This window comes from Hypomesus transpacificus, chromosome 3 (assembly GCF_021917145.1).
Source record: "Hypomesus transpacificus isolate Combined female chromosome 3, fHypTra1, whole genome shotgun sequence".
Lineage (NCBI taxonomy): Eukaryota > Metazoa > Chordata > Actinopteri > Osmeriformes > Osmeridae > Hypomesus > Hypomesus transpacificus.
In genome coordinates, this window is record NC_061062.1 from 6,576,675 (window position 1) to 6,595,251 (window position 18,577).

The window sequence follows — 18,577 nt, forward strand, 5'->3', positions numbered from 1 at the left end:
GGCGCTTGTAGAGTTGGAGGTGCTGAGTTTGAGCCCAGGTGCGGGCAAGATTGACCGTGTGTGATTGCCGATGACTGACACGACCACGTCTGTTGTGGGACACTAGACTGATGCAGACACAAAGTGCCTTGATTATTTGTGTTTCTTGATACAATGTGCTACATAACAAAATGATCACTCCAAACACACTTAAGTAAAAGCAGGGAGATTTTTGCGTAGGCTACTTTGTAACTTTCCATGTGTGCCTGGGGTAGTGTTGACTGCTATAGGCTACAACTAATCAAAGCATGGTGTTTCTACTCACAATATTAAAGATTATGAGTGAATTGAGTTGTTCAGTATTGATGTCTCTCCATCCGTGTCATGAAATGTACTATATTCTGAATATGTCCTGTGTATGATAAATGTAGCAAGGATCTGAGAATAATAACAACAACAACCTATATTTAAATAAATCAATACCAAATATATTTCAGTGCCTCATGGGTGTCATTTCCTTCTCATTATCAAATGTCATTGAGTTTGGGTGTCATTGCAATGTCCAGCCAAGCCGCTCTCGCTGGCTCGGTTCCCATGTGTTTTGCCTGCATGTATTAGGCGTGCGCAGGAAAACGACAGAAGGAAAGTCCGTTTGACAAGTCCCTGTATTGTTGACTCCCCGTGGAGTTAGCATCTGCTGTTTTTACTCTGCCCATAGACCTCCGTATTTGTCAATGACAAAAATAGTTTCACATGGAAGGTCAGCTCTGCCATTACGTCACTTGAAAGCCCGCCACTGACGTAGCCTACGTGCTAAGGGTAAATCCTTTTGTTGAAACAACCGATACATTATTTAATAGAAATCTAGAGCGAAACGTAGCAACGTAACAAACGTAACAATTATTTTTATTATATATTTGTATTTTCAGTACACTATTGGTTTTGTTCGGAAGTCTTCGGATCTGTGGACTACTTGAGATTTACAGAATGAGAATATGGCATTCCAGGAAAAATATTTTGCATTGACATGAAATCGCACATCGTCGCATGGCATGGCTCGAAATAGCCCTAAAAAAGCAAGCTTGCATACTGAAAAATACAACCAGATGCAGAAGGACAGCCTGGTATTTTTTGGCATATGCCTACTGCATTTGACATACTATGGGACATACTCAATATTTTTTTCCGTACTAAATATGGATATTGAGAAGCACCAGCCACTTCTTGGTGTCCCATGTCACCAATAATCTGTTAACTCTCCACTCCAATCACTAACTCGCTGGAACAAGCCCCTTCTCAAACCCAACCCCTTCAGGTTTGTTATTTTTTAGGTTCAAAGTTCACAAGCATTTACAGCTTGCAAATTAACAAACTGGTCGAAAGAATACTAATAAAATGGACTTCAGAGAATTTAAGAATTTCCTTACAGATAAAAAAATCCTTATGCTGGCTGGAGTAGCAAGTTTAACTGCAGTTGGTTTGGGACTTGGGTATAAGTACTTACTAAAGCCAGAGAAAGTTAACCGTGTCGGAATTGTGTCACAGCTTCTCATTCACCCACTTAAATCGGGAAAAGCTGTATCCGTGGCCTTAGCAGAATGTCAAGAGATGGGCCTGAAGTTTGGAGCACTTCAAGATCGGTAAACAACACTTAATGTATTGCAAGTAATTTTTTCATAAATGACATTTCTCAAAACAGATGGGCAAGAAGATTGAGTGAAGCTAAGGTAAGAAGTTTTAAACCATACTCGTGTAAACTGGGTCGTAAAGTGTATTCGTACTTGGCTTGCATTTAAACAACTGGCTGATATACAGGCACTGGCTGGTGGTGACGGAGGATGGTCAGATGGTGACGGGCAGACAGCAGCCGCGCTTGGTCCTGGTGGCTTTGACTGTGGAAGGACAACAGGTGTGTCTGAACGCCCCGGACATGGAGACGCTGACGTTCCCTGTCACACAGCCAGACAACGCCATCAAGGACTGCAGGTCCAAGAAAACAAAAACATTCATACTCTTGTCCAGACATTCAGAACAATATTTGACACATTATTTCTCTCACGTTTCCAAGTCATAAACTTGAGGTCTGTGTGCGCGTGTGTGTCCCAGAGTGCTCAGTTTGGACATTCAAGGCAGAGACTGTGGTGATGAGGTCTCTAGCTGGCTCACTCGGTACCTGGCTGCAGAGAAGGTTGTTCGCATGGTGCACTTTGAACCCCAAATGAAACCCAGGAAAACAGGAGAGAAAGAGCCTCTCTTCCCTCGACAAACAAAGGTACAACCAGGAACCTTCTCACAGCTTCAACTCTCACCCAACATTCACAAATTAGTCATTACATTTGAGATTTGTCGATGTTGCTGCCCGTTTATTGTTGCTGTTCGACAATCAACCGCTAGGCAGCGTACTCCGACGTGGGGCCGATCATGCTGTTGTCTGAGTCGTCAGTGAACGACCTCAGCAGCAGACTGGACAGCAAAGTAACGGTGGCCAGGTTCCGACCCAATATAGTCATCAGCGGATGTGAAGCATTCGATGAGGTAGGATCTCCTTCACAGATTCTTCCACACAAACACGATGTATGCGAATAATGTCACTTTTTGAAATATGTATTTAATTGACAAATCTAGATTAAAAAAATAATAATTATTATAACCTCCAAACCTGAAAGGTTGTGTTTTCTTCTGCTTTGAATTTTGGAATCTAACTTTTCTTTTTACATTAACCACTTTTAATCTTGGCAAGGATTCCTGGGACAACATCCAGATTGGCAAAGTCCGACTGCATCGTGTTATGGCCTGTGAAAGGTACTGTAGTATTTGTTACCCAGAATGCTCTATGACCATATGTCCTGGTTGTCTTGACCTCTCAAACTCCTTGCAGGATTTGGCCAGGGCCAAGATCAAGTGCTTCTAGCCAATAGCGTGTCTTGTTCCTATCAGGTGCATTTTCACTACTGTGGACCCAGAGACCGGAGTGATGAGCAGGAAAGAACCACTGGATACTCTTAAAAGGTATCAATGCTGTTGGGGAGCGCTGGTTTAGAGAGGCTTGTTAAGGGATCGATCTTCTGGGACTGAAAAAATGTAATTAATTTGGCAGACACTTTTTTCGAAAGATTTAAACCTGCCACCTCATGATCCGCAGTCAAATGGTTTTTCACGTATCTATTTACAAAGAAGAATATGTTGTTGGTGTCATTTTAAAGATGAATAATGTGGTAGTGGTTTGGGGACTAACTCGTCCATCAAACTTGATTTGCAGCTACCGCCAGTGCAAGCCGGACGAGAGAAGCATTTACAAAATGTCTCCTCTCTTTGGACAGATGTACACGGTCAGGAAGACTGGCGTCATGCAAGTGGGAGATGTTGTGTATAAGATCAGTCGCTGAGATGGTCACCTCACTTTGGAGGTTTGATGGATGAGAACAAGGATTTGTCAGTCAACACAAGTAGTTCTTTAAGCACTTTAATTGAGTAGTAACTGAAAGGATCAACTAACATTGGAGCTTTTGGGAATGTTTTAGGGAGACGTTAGGATGAGCTAAGATTAGGAAAGTAAATAAATAATAATGAAATTGTGAAGAAATGGTGTTGTACTCATTTGTTTGGTGCTTCATTGACTGCTTGTTTGTGGCGAAAGTGTATTTTGTTGTTTTCACCCAGCTAAAAGGAGATGGGATGTTGGCCATGGTACACCATAGACTCGACAAGTAAAGAGAGGATATCGATTTTAATTCAGTGCTAGTAAACCAGACAAATAACTTTCAGTTCACTTTTCCTGGGGGGGGGGGGATTCTTCACTGTTGGAGTCTCATCTCATTGTCATGATATTATATGTAGTCTTCATGGTGTCAGACTCACTGACTCCTCTGTCTGACTAGAGGAGTCTGTCACTATGCACCTGCAGTTCCATTTCCTGTCCACCAGGGGGAAGCATAGCATTACTTGAGATTTCTCCTGTCCAATGGTTTCAGTCAGGCCATTTGAAAATGGGAAAATGTCAGCTCCTCTCTCAATAAATGTGATCTGATCTTCTTTCTGTAGCAGAATAGTGGCAGTTTTGTTCACCTTTCATCTCCCTCCCACTCAATATCCCAGTTTTGAAAATGTCTGATAAATATCATCACACCTGCTCAACACACACTGGTTTCATCACAGGTTTGTGTTTGGAAAGTTCTTAAGGGGGAGTTCACCAAGAAAAGTACTTCTAGTGTATAATTCAAACATGAAGGAAAGTGAAAATAATAGTGTGCAAGTAAACTGTTGTATAATGTCTAAGATTGTATAAATCAGATCAGCAAAGATTCTACTGATTACAAGTTCACTTTAGTTTCTGCCAGAAGTGCTTCAGTTGCAGCAATAAAGCATATTAAAGTTGTCTCATAATAGCAATGAATCCTGCCTGGTTTTACTGTAGTATAACTGTTAATCATATTTAGACTCAGTGTAGGTGGCGGAATGGTGTTAAATTTCTCACAAAGTTGTGATAGGTCTTCGTGGTCGTCATGGGTGTCAAGCCCATGGCAACAGAACTATGTCTCTGTGTTTCATCTCCATCTGTAGCCCTGGATGCTACTGCAGGCCTGGACCTCTGAGGGGGGTTATGCTCACATGACCACGAGCTATAGTTGGGACAACAATTACTAATACTTCCTGTTCAGAATATATTAATTCTTCTGACTACAGAACTTCCTGCAGAGTGATGAAAACATGACTGATCTGGATATACATCATAGGAGGTTTTGAAATCATATTTGAATCTCGTTTATTTGACCATATCCAAAAAGACGTCTACATCGACATGCGCACAAAATGTGTAGGGAACATTGTTTGTTTAATATTTTGGAGGAAACTACAAATCTGACTTCAAAAGGTGTGCAAGCCTGTCACAAAACAGACGTGTCACAGCACGAGCCTCTGATGTCAACAGAACACTTAGGGTCGTGACTGCCCCACCACTGAGACTCTACAAACGTCTCAGAGCACAGACAGGAGTAATGACTAACCGGAGGGACGTCTGATGAGTGCCTGCAGCGGAGCAGACAGGAAGATTTCCCTACAAAGCGGGAGGATGAGTTTCAACATTTAGGGGTGGCACATTTACAGTGAGCCGCGGTTTTTGAACCTGACTTGAATCTGGTTTTAATGTATATTTTGTGTACGTTCATGTATTAACCCGTTTTCCAACGAAGGATCCAAAAAAACACAACACTGTTGGAATGCATTTTTGAAGGACCACGTGATGCAGAGATATGCCCAGGTGTGAGAGTATGTTTCTGCCAATTTTAGTCTATAGTTCTAGTGAGTTTCTTTTTATTATATATTTGTTTTTTCAGTACACTGTTGGTTTGGTTCGGAAGTCTTCGAATCTGTGGACTACTTGAGATTTACAGAATGAGAACATGGCATTCCAGGAAAAATATTTTACATTGACATGAAATCGCACATTGTCGGTATAGCATGGCATGGCTCGAAATAGCCCTAAAAAAACAAGCTTGCAAACTGAAAAATACAACCGGATGCAGAAGGACAGCCTGGTATTTTTTGGCATATGCCTACTGCATTTGACACACTATGGGACATACTCAATATTTTTCTTCAGTACTAAATATGGATATTGAGAAGCACCAGCCACTTGTCACCAATAATCTGTTAACTCCACTCAAATCACTAACTCGCCGGAACAAGCCCCTTCTTAAGCCCAACCCCTTCAGGGTTGTTATTTTTTAGGTTCAAAGTTCACAAGCATTTACAGCTTGCAAATTAACAATCTGGTCGAAAGAATACAAATAAAATGGACTTCAGAGAACTTAAGTATTTCCTTACAGATAAAAAAATCCTTATGCTGGCTGGAGGAGCAAGTTTAACTGCAGTTGTTTTGGGACTTGGGTATAAGTACTTACTAAAGCCAGAGAAAGTTACCCGTGTCGGAATTGTGTCACAGCTTCTCATTCACCCACTTAAATCGGGAAAAGCTGTATCCGTGGCCTTAGCAGAATGTCAAGAGATTGGCCTGAAGTATGGAGCACTTCAAGATCGGTAAACACCACTTAGTGTATTGCAAGTATTTTTTTCATAAATGACTTTTCTCAAAACAGACGGGCAAAAAACTGAGTGAAACTAGAAGTTTTAAACCATACTCGTGTAAATTCGGTCGTAAAGTGTATTCGTACTTGGCTTGCATTTAAACAACTGGCTGATATACAGGCACTGGCTGGTGGTGACGGAGGATGGTCAGATGGTGACGGGCAGACAGCAGCCGCGCTTGGTCCTGGTGGCTTTGACCGTGGAAGGACAACAGGTGTGTCTGAACGCCCCGGACATGGAGACGCTGACGTTCCCTGTCACACAGCCAGACAACGCCATCAAGGACTGCAGGTCCAAGAAAACAAAAACATTCATACTCTTGTCCAGACATTCAGAACAATATTTGACACATTATTTCTCTCACGTTTCCAAGTCATAAACTTGAGGTCTGTGTGCGCGTGTGTGTCCCAGAGTGTTCAGTGTGGACATTCAAGGCAGAGACTGTGGTGAGGAGGTCTCTAGCTGGCTCACTCGGTACCTGGCTGCAGAGAAGGCTGTTCGCATGGTGCACTTTGAACCCCAAATGAACCCCAGGAAACCCGGAGAGAAAGAGCCTCTCTTCCCTCAACAAACAAAGGTACAACCAGGAACCTTCTCACAGCTTAAACTCTCACCCAACATTAACAAATTGGTCATTACATTTGAGATTTGTCGATGTTGCTGCCCGTTTATTGTTGCTGTTCGACAATCAACCTAGATTGCGTACCCCGACCTGGGGCCGATCATGCTGTTGTCTGAGTCGTCAGTGAACGACCTCAGCAGCAGACTGGACAGCAAAGTAACGGTGGCCAGGTTCCGACCCAGTTTAGTCATCAGCGGATGTGAAGCATTCGATGAGGTAGGATCTCCTTCACAGATTCTTCCACACAAACACGATGTATGCGAATAATGTCACTTTTTGAAATATGTATTTAATTGACAAATCTTGAATTTCGTTTTTTTTTTAAATGACCTCCAGACCTGAAAGGTTGTGTTATGTTCTGCTTTGAGATGTGGAATCTAACTTTCTTTTTACATCAACCACTTTTTATCTTGGCAAGGATTCCTGGGACGACATCCAGATTGGCAAAGTCCGACTGCATCGTGTTATGGCCTGTGGAAGGTACTGTATTTGTTACCCAGAATGCTCTATGACCATATGTCCTGGTTATCTTGACCTCTCAAACCCCTTCCAGAATTTGGCCAGGGCCAAGATCAAGTGCTTCTAGCCAATAGCGTGTCTTGTTCCTATCAGGTGCATTTTCACTACTGTGGACCCAGAGACCGGAGTGATGAGCAGGAAAGAACCACTGGATACTCTTAAAAGGTATCAATGCTGTTGGGGAGCGCTGGTTTAGAGAGGCTTGTTAAGGGATCGATCTTCTGGGACTGAAAAAATGTAATTAATTTGGCAGACACTTTTTTCGAAAGATTTAAACCTGCCACCTCATGATCCGCAGTCAAATGGTTTTTCACGTATCTATTTACAAAGAAGAATATGTTGTTGGTGTCATTTTAAAGATGAATAATGTGGTAGTGGTTTGGGGACTAACTCGTCCATCAAACTTGATTTGCAGCTACCGCCAGTGCAAGCCGGACGAGAGAAGCATTTACAAAATGTCTCCTCTCTTTGGACAGATGTACACGGTCAGGAAGACTGGCGTCATGCAAGTGGGAGATGTTGTGTATAAGATCAGTCGCTGAGATGGTCACCTCACTTTGGAGGTTTGATGGATGAGAACAAGGATTTGTCAGTCAACACAAGTAGTTCTTTAAGCACTTTAATTGAGTAGTAACTGAAAGGATCAACTAACATTGGAGCTTTTGGGAATGTTTTAGGGAGACGTTAGGATGAGCTAAGATTAGGAAAGTAAATAAATAATAATGAAATTGTGAAGAAATGGTGTTGTACTCATTTGTTTGGTGCTTCATTGACTGCTTGTTTGTGGCGAAAGTGTATTTTGTTGTTTTCACCCAGCTAAAAGGAGATGGGATGTTGGCCATGGTACACCATAGACTCGACAAGTAAAGAGAGGATATCGATTTTAATTCAGTGCTAGTAAACCAGACAAATAACTTTCAGTTCACTTTTCCTGGGGGGGGGGGGATTCTTCACTGTTGGAGTCTCATCTCATTGTCATGATATTATATGTAGTCTTCATGGTGTCAGACTCACTGACTCCTCTGTCTGACTAGAGGAGTCTGTCACTATGCACCTGCAGTTCCATTTCCTGTCCACCAGGGGGAAGCATAGCATTACTTGAGATTTCTCCTGTCCAATGGTTTCAGTCAGGCCATTTGAAAATGGGAAAATGTCAGCTCCTCTCTCAATAAATGTGATCTGATCTTCTTTCTGTAGCAGAATAGTGGCAGTTTTGTTCACCTTTCATCTCCCTCCCACTCAATATCCCAGTTTTGAAAATGTCTGATAAATATCATCACACCTGCTCAACACACACTGGTTTCATCACAGGTTTGTGTTTGGAAAGTTCTTAAGGGGGAGTTCACCAAGAAAAGTACTTCTAGTGTATAATTCAAACATGAAGGAAAGTGAAAATAATAGTGTGCAAGTAAACTGTTGTATAATGTCTAAGATTGTATAAATCAGATCAGCAAAGATTCTACTGATTACAAGTTCACTTTAGTTTCTGCCAGAAGTGCTTCAGTTGCAGCAATAAAGCATATTAAAGTTGTCTCATAATAGCAATGAATCCTGCCTGGTTTTACTGTAGTATAACTGTTAATCATATTTAGACTCAGTGTAGGTGGCGGAATGGTGTTAAATTTCTCACAAAGTTGTGATAGGTCTTCGTGGTCGTCATGGGTGTCAAGCCCATGGCAACAGAACTATGTCTCTGTGTTTCATCTCCATCTGTAGCCCTGGATGCTACTGCAGGCCTGGACCTCTGAGGGGGGTTATGCTCACATGACCACGAGCTATAGTTGGGACAACAATTACTAATACTTCCTGTTCAGAATATATTAATTCTTCTGACTACAGAACTTCCTGCAGAGTGATGAAAACATGACTGATCTGGATATACATCATAGGAGGTTTTGAAATCATATTTGAATCTCGTTTATTTGACCATATCCAAAAAGACGTCTACATCGACATGCGCACAAAATGTGTAGGGAACATTGTTTGTTTAATATTTTGGAGGAAACTACAAATCTGACTTCAAAAGGTGTGCAAGCCTGTCACAAAACAGACGTGTCACAGCACGAGCCTCTGATGTCAACAGAACACTTAGGGTCGTGACTGCCCCACCACTGAGACTCTACAAACGTCTCAGAGCACAGACAGGAGTAATGACTAACCGGAGGGACGTCTGATGAGTGCCTGCAGCGGAGCAGACAGGAAGATTTCCCTACAAAGCGGGAGGATGAGTTTCAACATTTAGGGGTGGCACATTTACAGTGAGCCGCGGTTTTTGAACCTGACTTGAATCTGGTTTTAATGTATATTTTGTGTACGTTCATGTATTAACCCGTTTTCCAACGAAGGATCCAAAAAAACACAACACTGTTGGAATGCATTTTTGAAGGACCACGTGATGCAGAGATATGCCCAGGTGTGAGAGTATGTTTCTGCCAATTTTAGTCTATAGTTCTAGTGAGTTTCTTTTTATTATATATTTGTTTTTTCAGTACACTGTTGGTTTGGTTCGGAAGTCTTCGAATCTGTGGACTACTTGAGATTTACAGAATGAGAACATGGCATTCCAGGAAAAATATTTTACATTGACATGAAATCGCACATTGTCGGTATAGCATGGCATGGCTCGAAATAGCCCTAAAAAAACAAGCTTGCAAACTGAAAAATACAACCGGATGCAGAAGGACAGCCTGGTATTTTTTGGCATATGCCTACTGCATTTGACACACTATGGGACATACTCAATATTTTTCTTCAGTACTAAATATGGATATTGAGAAGCACCAGCCACTTGTCACCAATAATCTGTTAACTCCACTCAAATCACTAACTCGCCGGAACAAGCCCCTTCTTAAGCCCAACCCCTTCAGGGTTGTTATTTTTTAGGTTCAAAGTTCACAAGCATTTACAGCTTGCAAATTAACAATCTGGTCGAAAGAATACAAATAAAATGGACTTCAGAGAACTTAAGTATTTCCTTACAGATAAAAAAATCCTTATGCTGGCTGGAGGAGCAAGTTTAACTGCAGTTGTTTTGGGACTTGGGTATAAGTACTTACTAAAGCCAGAGAAAGTTACCCGTGTCGGAATTGTGTCACAGCTTCTCATTCACCCACTTAAATCGGGAAAAGCTGTATCCGTGGCCTTAGCAGAATGTCAAGAGATTGGCCTGAAGTATGGAGCACTTCAAGATCGGTAAACACCACTTAGTGTATTGCAAGTATTTTTTTCATAAATGACTTTTCTCAAAACAGACGGGCAAAAAACTGAGTGAAACTAGAAGTTTTAAACCATACTCGTGTAAATTCGGTCGTAAAGTGTATTCGTACTTGGCTTGCATTTAAACAACTGGCTGATATACAGGCACTGGCTGGTGGTGACGGAGGATGGTCAGATGGTGACGGGCAGACAGCAGCCGCGCTTGGTCCTGGTGGCTTTGACCGTGGAAGGACAACAGGTGTGTCTGAACGCCCCGGACATGGAGACGCTGACGTTCCCTGTCACACAGCCAGACAACGCCATCAAGGACTGCAGGTCCAAGAAAACAAAAACATTCATACTCTTGTCCAGACATTCAGAACAATATTTGACACATTATTTCTCTCACGTTTCCAAGTCATAAACTTGAGGTCTGTGTGCGCGTGTGTGTCCCAGAGTGTTCAGTGTGGACATTCAAGGCAGAGACTGTGGTGAGGAGGTCTCTAGCTGGCTCACTCGGTACCTGGCTGCAGAGAAGGCTGTTCGCATGGTGCACTTTGAACCCCAAATGAACCCCAGGAAACCCGGAGAGAAAGAGCCTCTCTTCCCTCAACAAACAAAGGTACAACCAGGAACCTTCTCACAGCTTAAACTCTCACCCAACATTAACAAATTGGTCATTACATTTGAGATTTGTCGATGTTGCTGCCCGTTTATTGTTGCTGTTCGACAATCAACCTAGATTGCGTACCCCGACCTGGGGCCGATCATGCTGTTGTCTGAGTCGTCAGTGAACGACCTCAGCAGCAGACTGGACAGCAAAGTAACGGTGGCCAGGTTCCGACCCAGTTTAGTCATCAGCGGATGTGAAGCATTCGATGAGGTAGGATCTCCTTCACAGATTCTTCCACACAAACACGATGTATGCGAATAATGTCACTTTTTGAAATATGTATTTAATTGACAAATCTTGAATTTCGTTTTTTTTTTAAATGACCTCCAGACCTGAAAGGTTGTGTTATGTTCTGCTTTGAGATGTGGAATCTAACTTTCTTTTTACATCAACCACTTTTTATCTTGGCAAGGATTCCTGGGACGACATCCAGATTGGCAAAGTCCGACTGCATCGTGTTATGGCCTGTGGAAGGTACTGTATTTGTTACCCAGAATGCTCTATGACCATATGTCCTGGTTATCTTGACCTCTCAAACCCCTTCCAGAATTTGGCCAGGGCCAAGATCAAGTGCTTCTAGCCAATAGCGTGTCTTGTTCCTATCAGGTGCATTTTCACTACTGTGGACCCAGAGACCGGAGTAATAAGCAGGAAGGAACCTCTGGATACTCTTAAAAGGTAACAGTGCTGTTGGGGAGCGCTGGTTTAGAGAGGCCTGTTAAGGGATCGATCTTCTGGGACTGAAAAAATGTAATTAATTTGGCAGACACTTTTTTCGAAATATTTAAACCTGCCACCTCATGATCCGCAGTCAAATGGTTTTTCACGTATCTATTTACAAAGAAGAATATGTTGTTGGTGTCATTTTAAAGATGAATAATGTGGTAGTGGTTTGGGGACTAACTCGTCCATCAAACTTGATTTGCAGCTACCGCCAGTGCAAGCCGGACGAGAGAAGCATTTACAAAACGTCTCCTCTCTTTGGACAGATGTACACGGTCAGGAAGACTGGCGTCATGCAAGTGGGAGATGTTGTGTATAAGATCAGTCGCTGAGATGGTCACCTCACTTTGGAGGTTTGATGGATGAGAACAAGGATTTGTCAGTCAACACAAGTAGTTCTTTAAGCACTTTAATTGAGTAGTAACTGAAAGGATCAACTAACATTGGAGCTTTTGGGAATGTTTTAGGGAGACGTTAGGATGAGCTAACATTAGGAAAGTAAATAAATAATAATGAAATTGTGAAGAAATGGTGTTGTACTCATGTGTTTGGTGCTTCATTGACTGCTTGTTTGTGGCGAAAGTGTATTTTGTTGTTTTCACCCAGCTAAAAAGAGATGGGATGTTGGCCATGGTACACCATAGACGACAGGTAAAGAGAGGATATCGATTTTAATTCAGTGCTAGTAAACCAGACAAATAACTTTCAGTTCACTTTTCCTGGGGGGGGGGGGGTTCTTCACTGTTGGAGTCTCATCTCATTGTCATGATATTATATGTAGTCTTCATGGTGTCAGACTCACTGACTCCTCTGTCTGACTAGAGGAGTCTGTCACTATGCACCTGCAGTTCCATTTCCTGTCCACCAGGGAGAAGCATAGCATTACTTGAGATTTCTCCTGTCCAATGGTTTCAGTCAGGCCATTTGAAAATGGGAAAATGTCAGCCCCTCTCTCAATAAATGTGATTTGATCTTCTTTCTGTAGCAGAATAGTGGCAGTTTTGTTCACCTTTCATCTCCCTCCCACTCAATATCCCTGTTTTGAAAATGTCTGATAAATATCATCACACCTGCTCAACACACACTGGTTTCATCACAGGATCGTGTTTGGAAAGTTCTTACGGGGGAGTTCACCAAGAAAACTACTTCTAGTGTATAATTCAAACATGAAGGAAAGTGAAAATAATAGTGTGCAAGTAAACTGTTGTATAATGTCTAAGATTGTATAAATCAGATCAGCAAAGATTCTACTGATAACAAGTTCACTTTAGTTTCTGCCAGAAGTGCTTCAGTTGCAGCAATAAAGCATATTAAAGTTGTCTCATAATAGCAATGAATCCTGCCTGGTTTTACTGTAGTATAACTGTTAATCATATTTAGACTCAGTGTAGGTGGCGGAATCGTGTTAAATTTCTCACAAAGTTGTGATAGGTCTTCGTGGTCGTCATGGGTGTCAAGCCCATGGCAACAGAACTATGTCTCCATGTTTCATCTCCATCTGTAGCCCTGGATTCTACTGCAGGCCTGGACCTCTGAGGGGGGTTATGCTCACATGATCACGAGCTACAGTTGGGACAACATTCAGAATATATTAATTCTTCTGACTACAGAACTCCCGCAGAGTGATGAAAACATGACTGATCTGGATATACATCATAGGAGGTGCTGAAATCATATGTGAATCTTGTTTATTTGAGCATACCCAGAAAGAGGTCGACTTCAAAATGCGCACAAAATGTGTAGGGAACATTGTTTGTTTAATATTTTTGGGGAGACTACAAATCTGATTTCAAAAGGTGTACAAGCCTGTCACAAAACAGACGTGTCACAGCACGAGCCTCTGATGTCAACAGAGCACTTGGGGTCGTGACTGCCCCACCACTGAGACTCTACAAACGTCTCAGAGCACAGACAGGAGTAATGACTAACCGGAGGGACGTCTGATGAGTGCCTGCAGCAGAGCAGACAGGAAGATTTCCCTACAAAGCGGGAGGATGAGTTTCAACATTTAGGGGTGGCACATTTACAGTGAGCCGCGGTTTTTGAACCTGACTTGAATCTGGTTTTAATGTATATTTTGTGTACGTTCATGTATTAACCTGTTTTCCAACGAAGGATCCAAAAAACCACAACACTGTTGGAATGCATTTTTGAAGGTCCACGTGATGCAGAGATATGCCCAGGTGAGCGGGTATGTATTTCTGGCGACTCTAGTCTGGAAAGCGCTGGAGGTTGCTCTTAGACAGTAGATTCGATGCATAACACGTAACAAGTCCCTACCTGGGGCTACCAAGTCCACTGATCTTTTCTACAGGTTGGCACGATGTAAAAGCTCAGATCATTCAACAAGTTGACCCATTGGTGTCCGAAGGCTCTGGGATGAACTGAAAAACACTTTTCTGAAATCAAACAATTGACAAAACAGCAGATCCTTGTGTCTACTGAACCTTCACTATTTAAGTCACAGTCTGTGGTTTCAATCATGATCAGTGGAGTCAAATGACAGAGGGCTTCGCAGAGACACACAGCTCGTTTACGATCCCCAGAGGTTTATTTTTTAACGTATGCATGTGCTGTAAAATTAGTGCAATTTTACGACACCACAATGTCGGTTTTTATGTTCGCCGACTTTGCCCAGTTCTGTCTTTGATTTAACTCTAAAGACGTAACAAAAATGATCAGCTTGAAATACTGACTTCACTGCAGTTCAAAGTGACAGGACTACACAAACAAATTCACCATACCAGTGTATTCTATTTCTCAGAAACAAGATACTGAATTAATTATCAACAGCCACACAAGGAACAATATCGTCTCATTGGACTTGTTTGCTTTTGACAGTTTTCTTTTTTTGCGCTGTTTTCCTTGTGTCCGACACTGGTTTGCTTCCCTTAGCCTTGGCTCCTTTGGAAGGTGTTTTGTTCTTCTGGCCGTTCCTGACTAGTTCATGTTTAAATGGCTTCAGCAGCACTGCCTTAAAAGATCCTGTCTTCTTTGTCTGTGCTTTAACATTCTGCTTGTTTTGATTTTTCAGAGGCATCTTAGTCTTTGATTGCGTTTTGACTGTCTGCTTGAGATTCTTCAGTGGGTCCTTCCTCTTTGATTGCATTTTGACAGCCTGTTGGTCCATTTTCAGATGGGTCTCACTATTTGCCTGTGCTGTGGCTACCTGCTTGTTCAGGGTTTTTAATGGAGCCTTTTTCCTCAACTGTAGTTGGGCTGTTTGCTTGTCGAGGACAGTGAAAGGCATCTTCTTTTTGCTTTGTGCTTCTGCTGTCTGATTTTTGAGAGATTTATTCTCCATCTGTTGTTTGGCTTTGAGTTTTTTACCTTTGGTGTTTGTCGTGGTCAAATTCTTATTGTTTGCTCTCCATTCGGGTGCCGGTGTGGGGGTGGGGACCCTGGGGCTAAGACTGGCAGAGGGAGGGCTGGTCTGGGGGGTGGCAGGAGGCTTGCTAGTAAATATGAATTTCCGAAGTGGCGGTCTGGTGGGTTTTTCATGTATGTCCAGCACTGTTACTGAAGTCAAACAAGCATACGTGTTAGCAAGCACTTTCAACATTTAGCCTGCCTCCTTTACATTAACCCTAAAAAGCTAAAATAAGTTTATATGTTGTGATCCAAATGTTTGGCCTTGAATGAAGGACATGCATGTTTGGAATTCTCTTAGTTTTGACACTATGTATAGGTTATGTTTGATGTAAAATAGGCTGTTGCCTTGGATAGTTTTATAAGTTCTCTTTTGGAAGTCGCTTTGGATAAAAGGGTCTGCATAAATGTACATTTAAAATGTAAATGTAAGTTGAGTCCCTTTATAAAGTTTGGCAGCATGTCATTGCCAAATGAAATGAGTATAAATAGAAAACAGTAAACCATGAATCAGTTGGCTTCCCTCATTGCTCCTAACATGCAGTCAATTAGGATGAATCCTGAGCAGCACCCTGGGCATGACTTAAAGGGAGCTGGAGTTTTAGTGGGTCCTCAAAGTGAAGGAGGACTATGTGTCAACAATACAAACACTGCCCCCAATAAACTGGTTACACCACAAGCTACAGGCATCGTTTAATCACTTGATGCATTTAAACACAACACATAATAACACAACCCATTGTGAAGTTGTAACTTACATTCTCTTGGTGTGAAAGGCAGCTTCTTGCTCCTGACCTTCACAGGAGCTTGTTTGATTCTGCACTTCCCTGGAGGGGCTCTCCTGTGGGGGCAGTAGGGTGGGGAAGCAACAGACAACCAGGTCACATTCAGTAATACAAGACTGCGGTTAAGTGAAAATAAAATAACACAATGAATCCCAAAAATAAGTTTACAACAGTAAGTATCCATCAGTAAGTCAAGGTTTAGTCAGTTGCACTTTCTGCCAGCTGAGTGGTGATGGTGAAACCTTCAACAGATTAAGACTTTAGCATCTGCTTATTAAATAAATTACATAATATCATGAACAGTACAGGTTGTTGGCTGCAATTAGTATCTAGTGCTATATCCACACCTAAAGCCATGTGCAGTAGAATACAGTATATTCTATTCAGTCTATTCATAGTTTTATATATTCAGAATATCTATCTGGAGTATACATTCAGAGTATATATTCAAAGTAGTATATATTCAGAGTATTATATATTCAGAGTATCTATTAATACATGTTCAGAATATCTATTCAGAATATTATTTGTTAGAGTATCTATTCAGAATGTTATAGCAGAGAAGTAGAAAGTAGTACTTATTCAGAGTATTATCTATTCACAGTGTTATATGTACTAGATAGAATAGAATAAACTGGTTATATATTCAGCGTAGTATACTCAGAGTGTACATTCATGTGTGTGCAGCTGTGGCCAGTATGCCACTCCAGATGGTCTTTATAAGGTTTCTCCTCTTCTAGAGTTGCTTAGAAGAGGAGGGGGGCTCAGCTCTGGGACGTTCTGGGACGACCAGGTGAGCCCTGTCTGTCAGTGTTTCAGGGTAAGAGGACGACATCACCAAGGTCAAACTGTAAGAGTTCATTAGCGAGGAGAAACAAAAACACCTTGCACGGGTGTTTCTCAGATCTGAAGTCAAGTTCTTATGGGTGTTTTCTACTCATACCTTTAGTTTATACCTACTAATACCTAATGGTTTACGCTGGGAACTCCCACATTGTGTGAAAAATGACAACAACAGACTAAATAACAACTTTCTTTCAATATGCTCAACTTGAACTAAATGGTCAATCCTAATCCTGGGGTTATCCACCCTGCATCCCTTCAAAGTACAGTAGTTAAAATCCCACATGCCTTGGAATTGGCAACGATTCCAAAAGGGACGGAAAGAATGTCGAACATCTGATAGCTTCTAATGATTCCATCAGTCCAGGAGTATGTGAACCTACCGTGTCAACTGGCGTGAAGTCATTTCTGACACGTGTGCAGATATTGAGTTACACGAGAGGCATCTTTTCTTTCTATCATCCATCAAGACAGATTCCAACAGCAGCTATGAACAGAGATCAATACGCAGGTTTGATCAGCTGAAGGACATTAAACGGTTTCAGAGCATCTTTGAATCATATCTCAACAATCCATCCCACATCCACATAATCCACATAACTACTGTCACCTAAGAACTAGTCATCATCATGAGGATTCGGTTCTACCCATGTGATCTTAAAAGACTGAGAAAATATCAAAAGAGCTGAAGAACGTTCATCTTAACGTCTCCCACAACCTCAACCTTGGCATCGACAACCAGCAATCCTTTCCAGTAGCGGGTCACCTATACACTGCCTATATACGGGTAGACAGTATACTGTACCTTGAAGGATCCATGAACTTGTAAACCGTTCCATAGGGGGACATGGCGCTGGGGTATGAGGTAGCTAGGAAGTACAGTTCACCTGAAGATGCAGGAACAAAGAGCAGAGCAGCATAATGAGGTGATCAGCAGGAGACAGCAGAGAGAGCAGAGCAGTACAGCAGGCATTTCACTGCATCCCCCCCCCCCCCAGGCAGACAGACAGACAGACAAGCAGGAAAACAGGCAGGCAGGCAGGCAGGCAGGCAGAAAGACATACAACGGCTAACCTGCTTCATCTTCAGCGAAGGAGATGATGAACTTGTGATGGTGATTTATGAGTCCTGGGAAAGAGCATGTCTTTGTGTCTCCCATGCACACGCTCCTCTCCTTCCAGTCCCCGGTGGTCCTGTCTCCTTCCAGTCCCCGGTGGTCCTGTCTTCTTCCAGTCCCCGGTGGTCCTGTCTCCTTCCAGTCCCCGGTGGTCCTGTCTCCTTCCAGTCCCCGGTGGTCCTGTCTTCTTCCAGTCCCCGGTGGTCCTGTCTCCTTCCAGTCCCCGGTGGTCCTGTCTTCTTCCAGTCCCCGGTGGTCCTGTCTTCTTCCAGTCCCCGGTGGTCCTGTCTCCTTCCAGTCCCCGGTGGTCCTGTCTCCTTCCAGTCCCCGGTGGTCCTGTCTTCTTCCAGTCCCCGGTGGTCCTGTCTCCTTCCAGTCCCCGGTGGTCCTGTCTTCTTCCAGTCCCCGGTGGTCCTGTCTCCTTCCAGTCCCCGGTGGTCCTGTCTTCTTCCAGTCCCCGGTGGTCCTGTCTTCTTCCAGTCCCCGGTGGTCCTGTCTCCTTCCAGTCCCCGGTGGTCCTGTCTTCTTCCAGTCCCCGGTGGTCCTGTCTCCTTCCAGTCCCCGGTGGTCCTGTCTTCTTCCAGTCCCCGGTGGTCCTGTCTTCTTCCAGTCCCCGGTGGTCCTGTCTCCTTCCAGTCCCCGGTGGTCCTGTCTCCTTCCAGTCCCCG

The 18,577-nt window shown here is 42.8% G+C and overlaps 4 protein-coding genes across 6 annotated transcripts; 3 read left to right on the forward strand and 1 right to left on the reverse strand.

The window, feature by feature from the left end:
* The first annotated feature begins 1,301 nt into the window (after positions 1–1,301).
* Positions 1,302–4,300, forward strand: LOC124464190 (mitochondrial amidoxime-reducing component 1-like). Its single transcript, XM_047016146.1, has 7 exons — positions 1,302–1,619; positions 1,795–1,965; positions 2,086–2,251; positions 2,374–2,514; positions 2,720–2,781; positions 2,917–2,988; positions 3,239–4,300. Exons 1-7 carry the CDS (start codon positions 1,375–1,377, stop codon positions 3,363–3,365), a joined length of 984 nt encoding a protein of 327 aa, XP_046872102.1. The 5' UTR covers positions 1,302–1,374; the 3' UTR covers positions 3,366–4,300.
* Positions 4,301–4,976: 676 nt separating this feature from the next.
* On the forward strand, positions 4,977–8,504 carry LOC124463892 (mitochondrial amidoxime-reducing component 1-like). 2 transcript variants are annotated; one of them, XM_047015705.1, is made up of 7 exons: positions 4,977–5,236; positions 6,184–6,354; positions 6,475–6,640; positions 6,761–6,901; positions 7,104–7,165; positions 7,298–7,369; positions 7,620–8,504. In XM_047015705.1, exons 1-7 carry the CDS (start codon positions 5,229–5,231, stop codon positions 7,744–7,746), a joined length of 747 nt encoding a protein of 248 aa, XP_046871661.1. In that variant the 5' UTR covers positions 4,977–5,228; the 3' UTR covers positions 7,747–8,504. The 2 variants fall into 2 exon arrangements, with proteins under 2 accessions (XP_046871661.1, XP_046871652.1); XM_047015696.1 differs by lacking the exon at positions 4,977–5,236 and adding an exon at positions 5,474–6,015 and having other exon boundaries at positions 7,620–8,491.
* An 860-nt stretch (positions 8,505–9,364) lies between these two features.
* LOC124463611 (mitochondrial amidoxime-reducing component 1-like) lies at positions 9,365–12,320 on the forward strand. Of its 2 annotated transcripts, none has more exons than XM_047015404.1 (7): positions 9,365–9,617; positions 10,565–10,735; positions 10,856–11,021; positions 11,142–11,282; positions 11,485–11,546; positions 11,679–11,750; positions 12,001–12,320. In XM_047015404.1, the coding sequence occupies exons 1-7, from the start codon at positions 9,610–9,612 to the stop codon at positions 12,125–12,127; spliced, it is 747 nt and encodes a 248-aa protein (XP_046871360.1). In that variant the 5' UTR covers positions 9,365–9,609; the 3' UTR covers positions 12,128–12,320. The 2 variants fall into 2 exon arrangements, with proteins under 2 accessions (XP_046871360.1, XP_046871351.1); XM_047015395.1 differs by lacking the exon at positions 9,365–9,617 and adding an exon at positions 10,016–10,396.
* Positions 12,321–12,538: 218 nt separating this feature from the next.
* On the reverse strand, positions 12,539–18,025 carry LOC124463621. Its single transcript, XM_047015417.1, has 4 exons — positions 17,867–18,025; positions 17,598–17,679; positions 15,923–16,005; positions 12,539–15,314 (listed from the first exon to the last, which is right to left on the reverse strand). Exons 1-4 carry the CDS (start codon positions 17,949–17,951, stop codon positions 14,611–14,613), a joined length of 954 nt encoding a protein of 317 aa, XP_046871373.1. The 5' UTR covers positions 17,952–18,025; the 3' UTR covers positions 12,539–14,610.
* Positions 18,026–18,577: the final 552 nt, after the last annotated feature.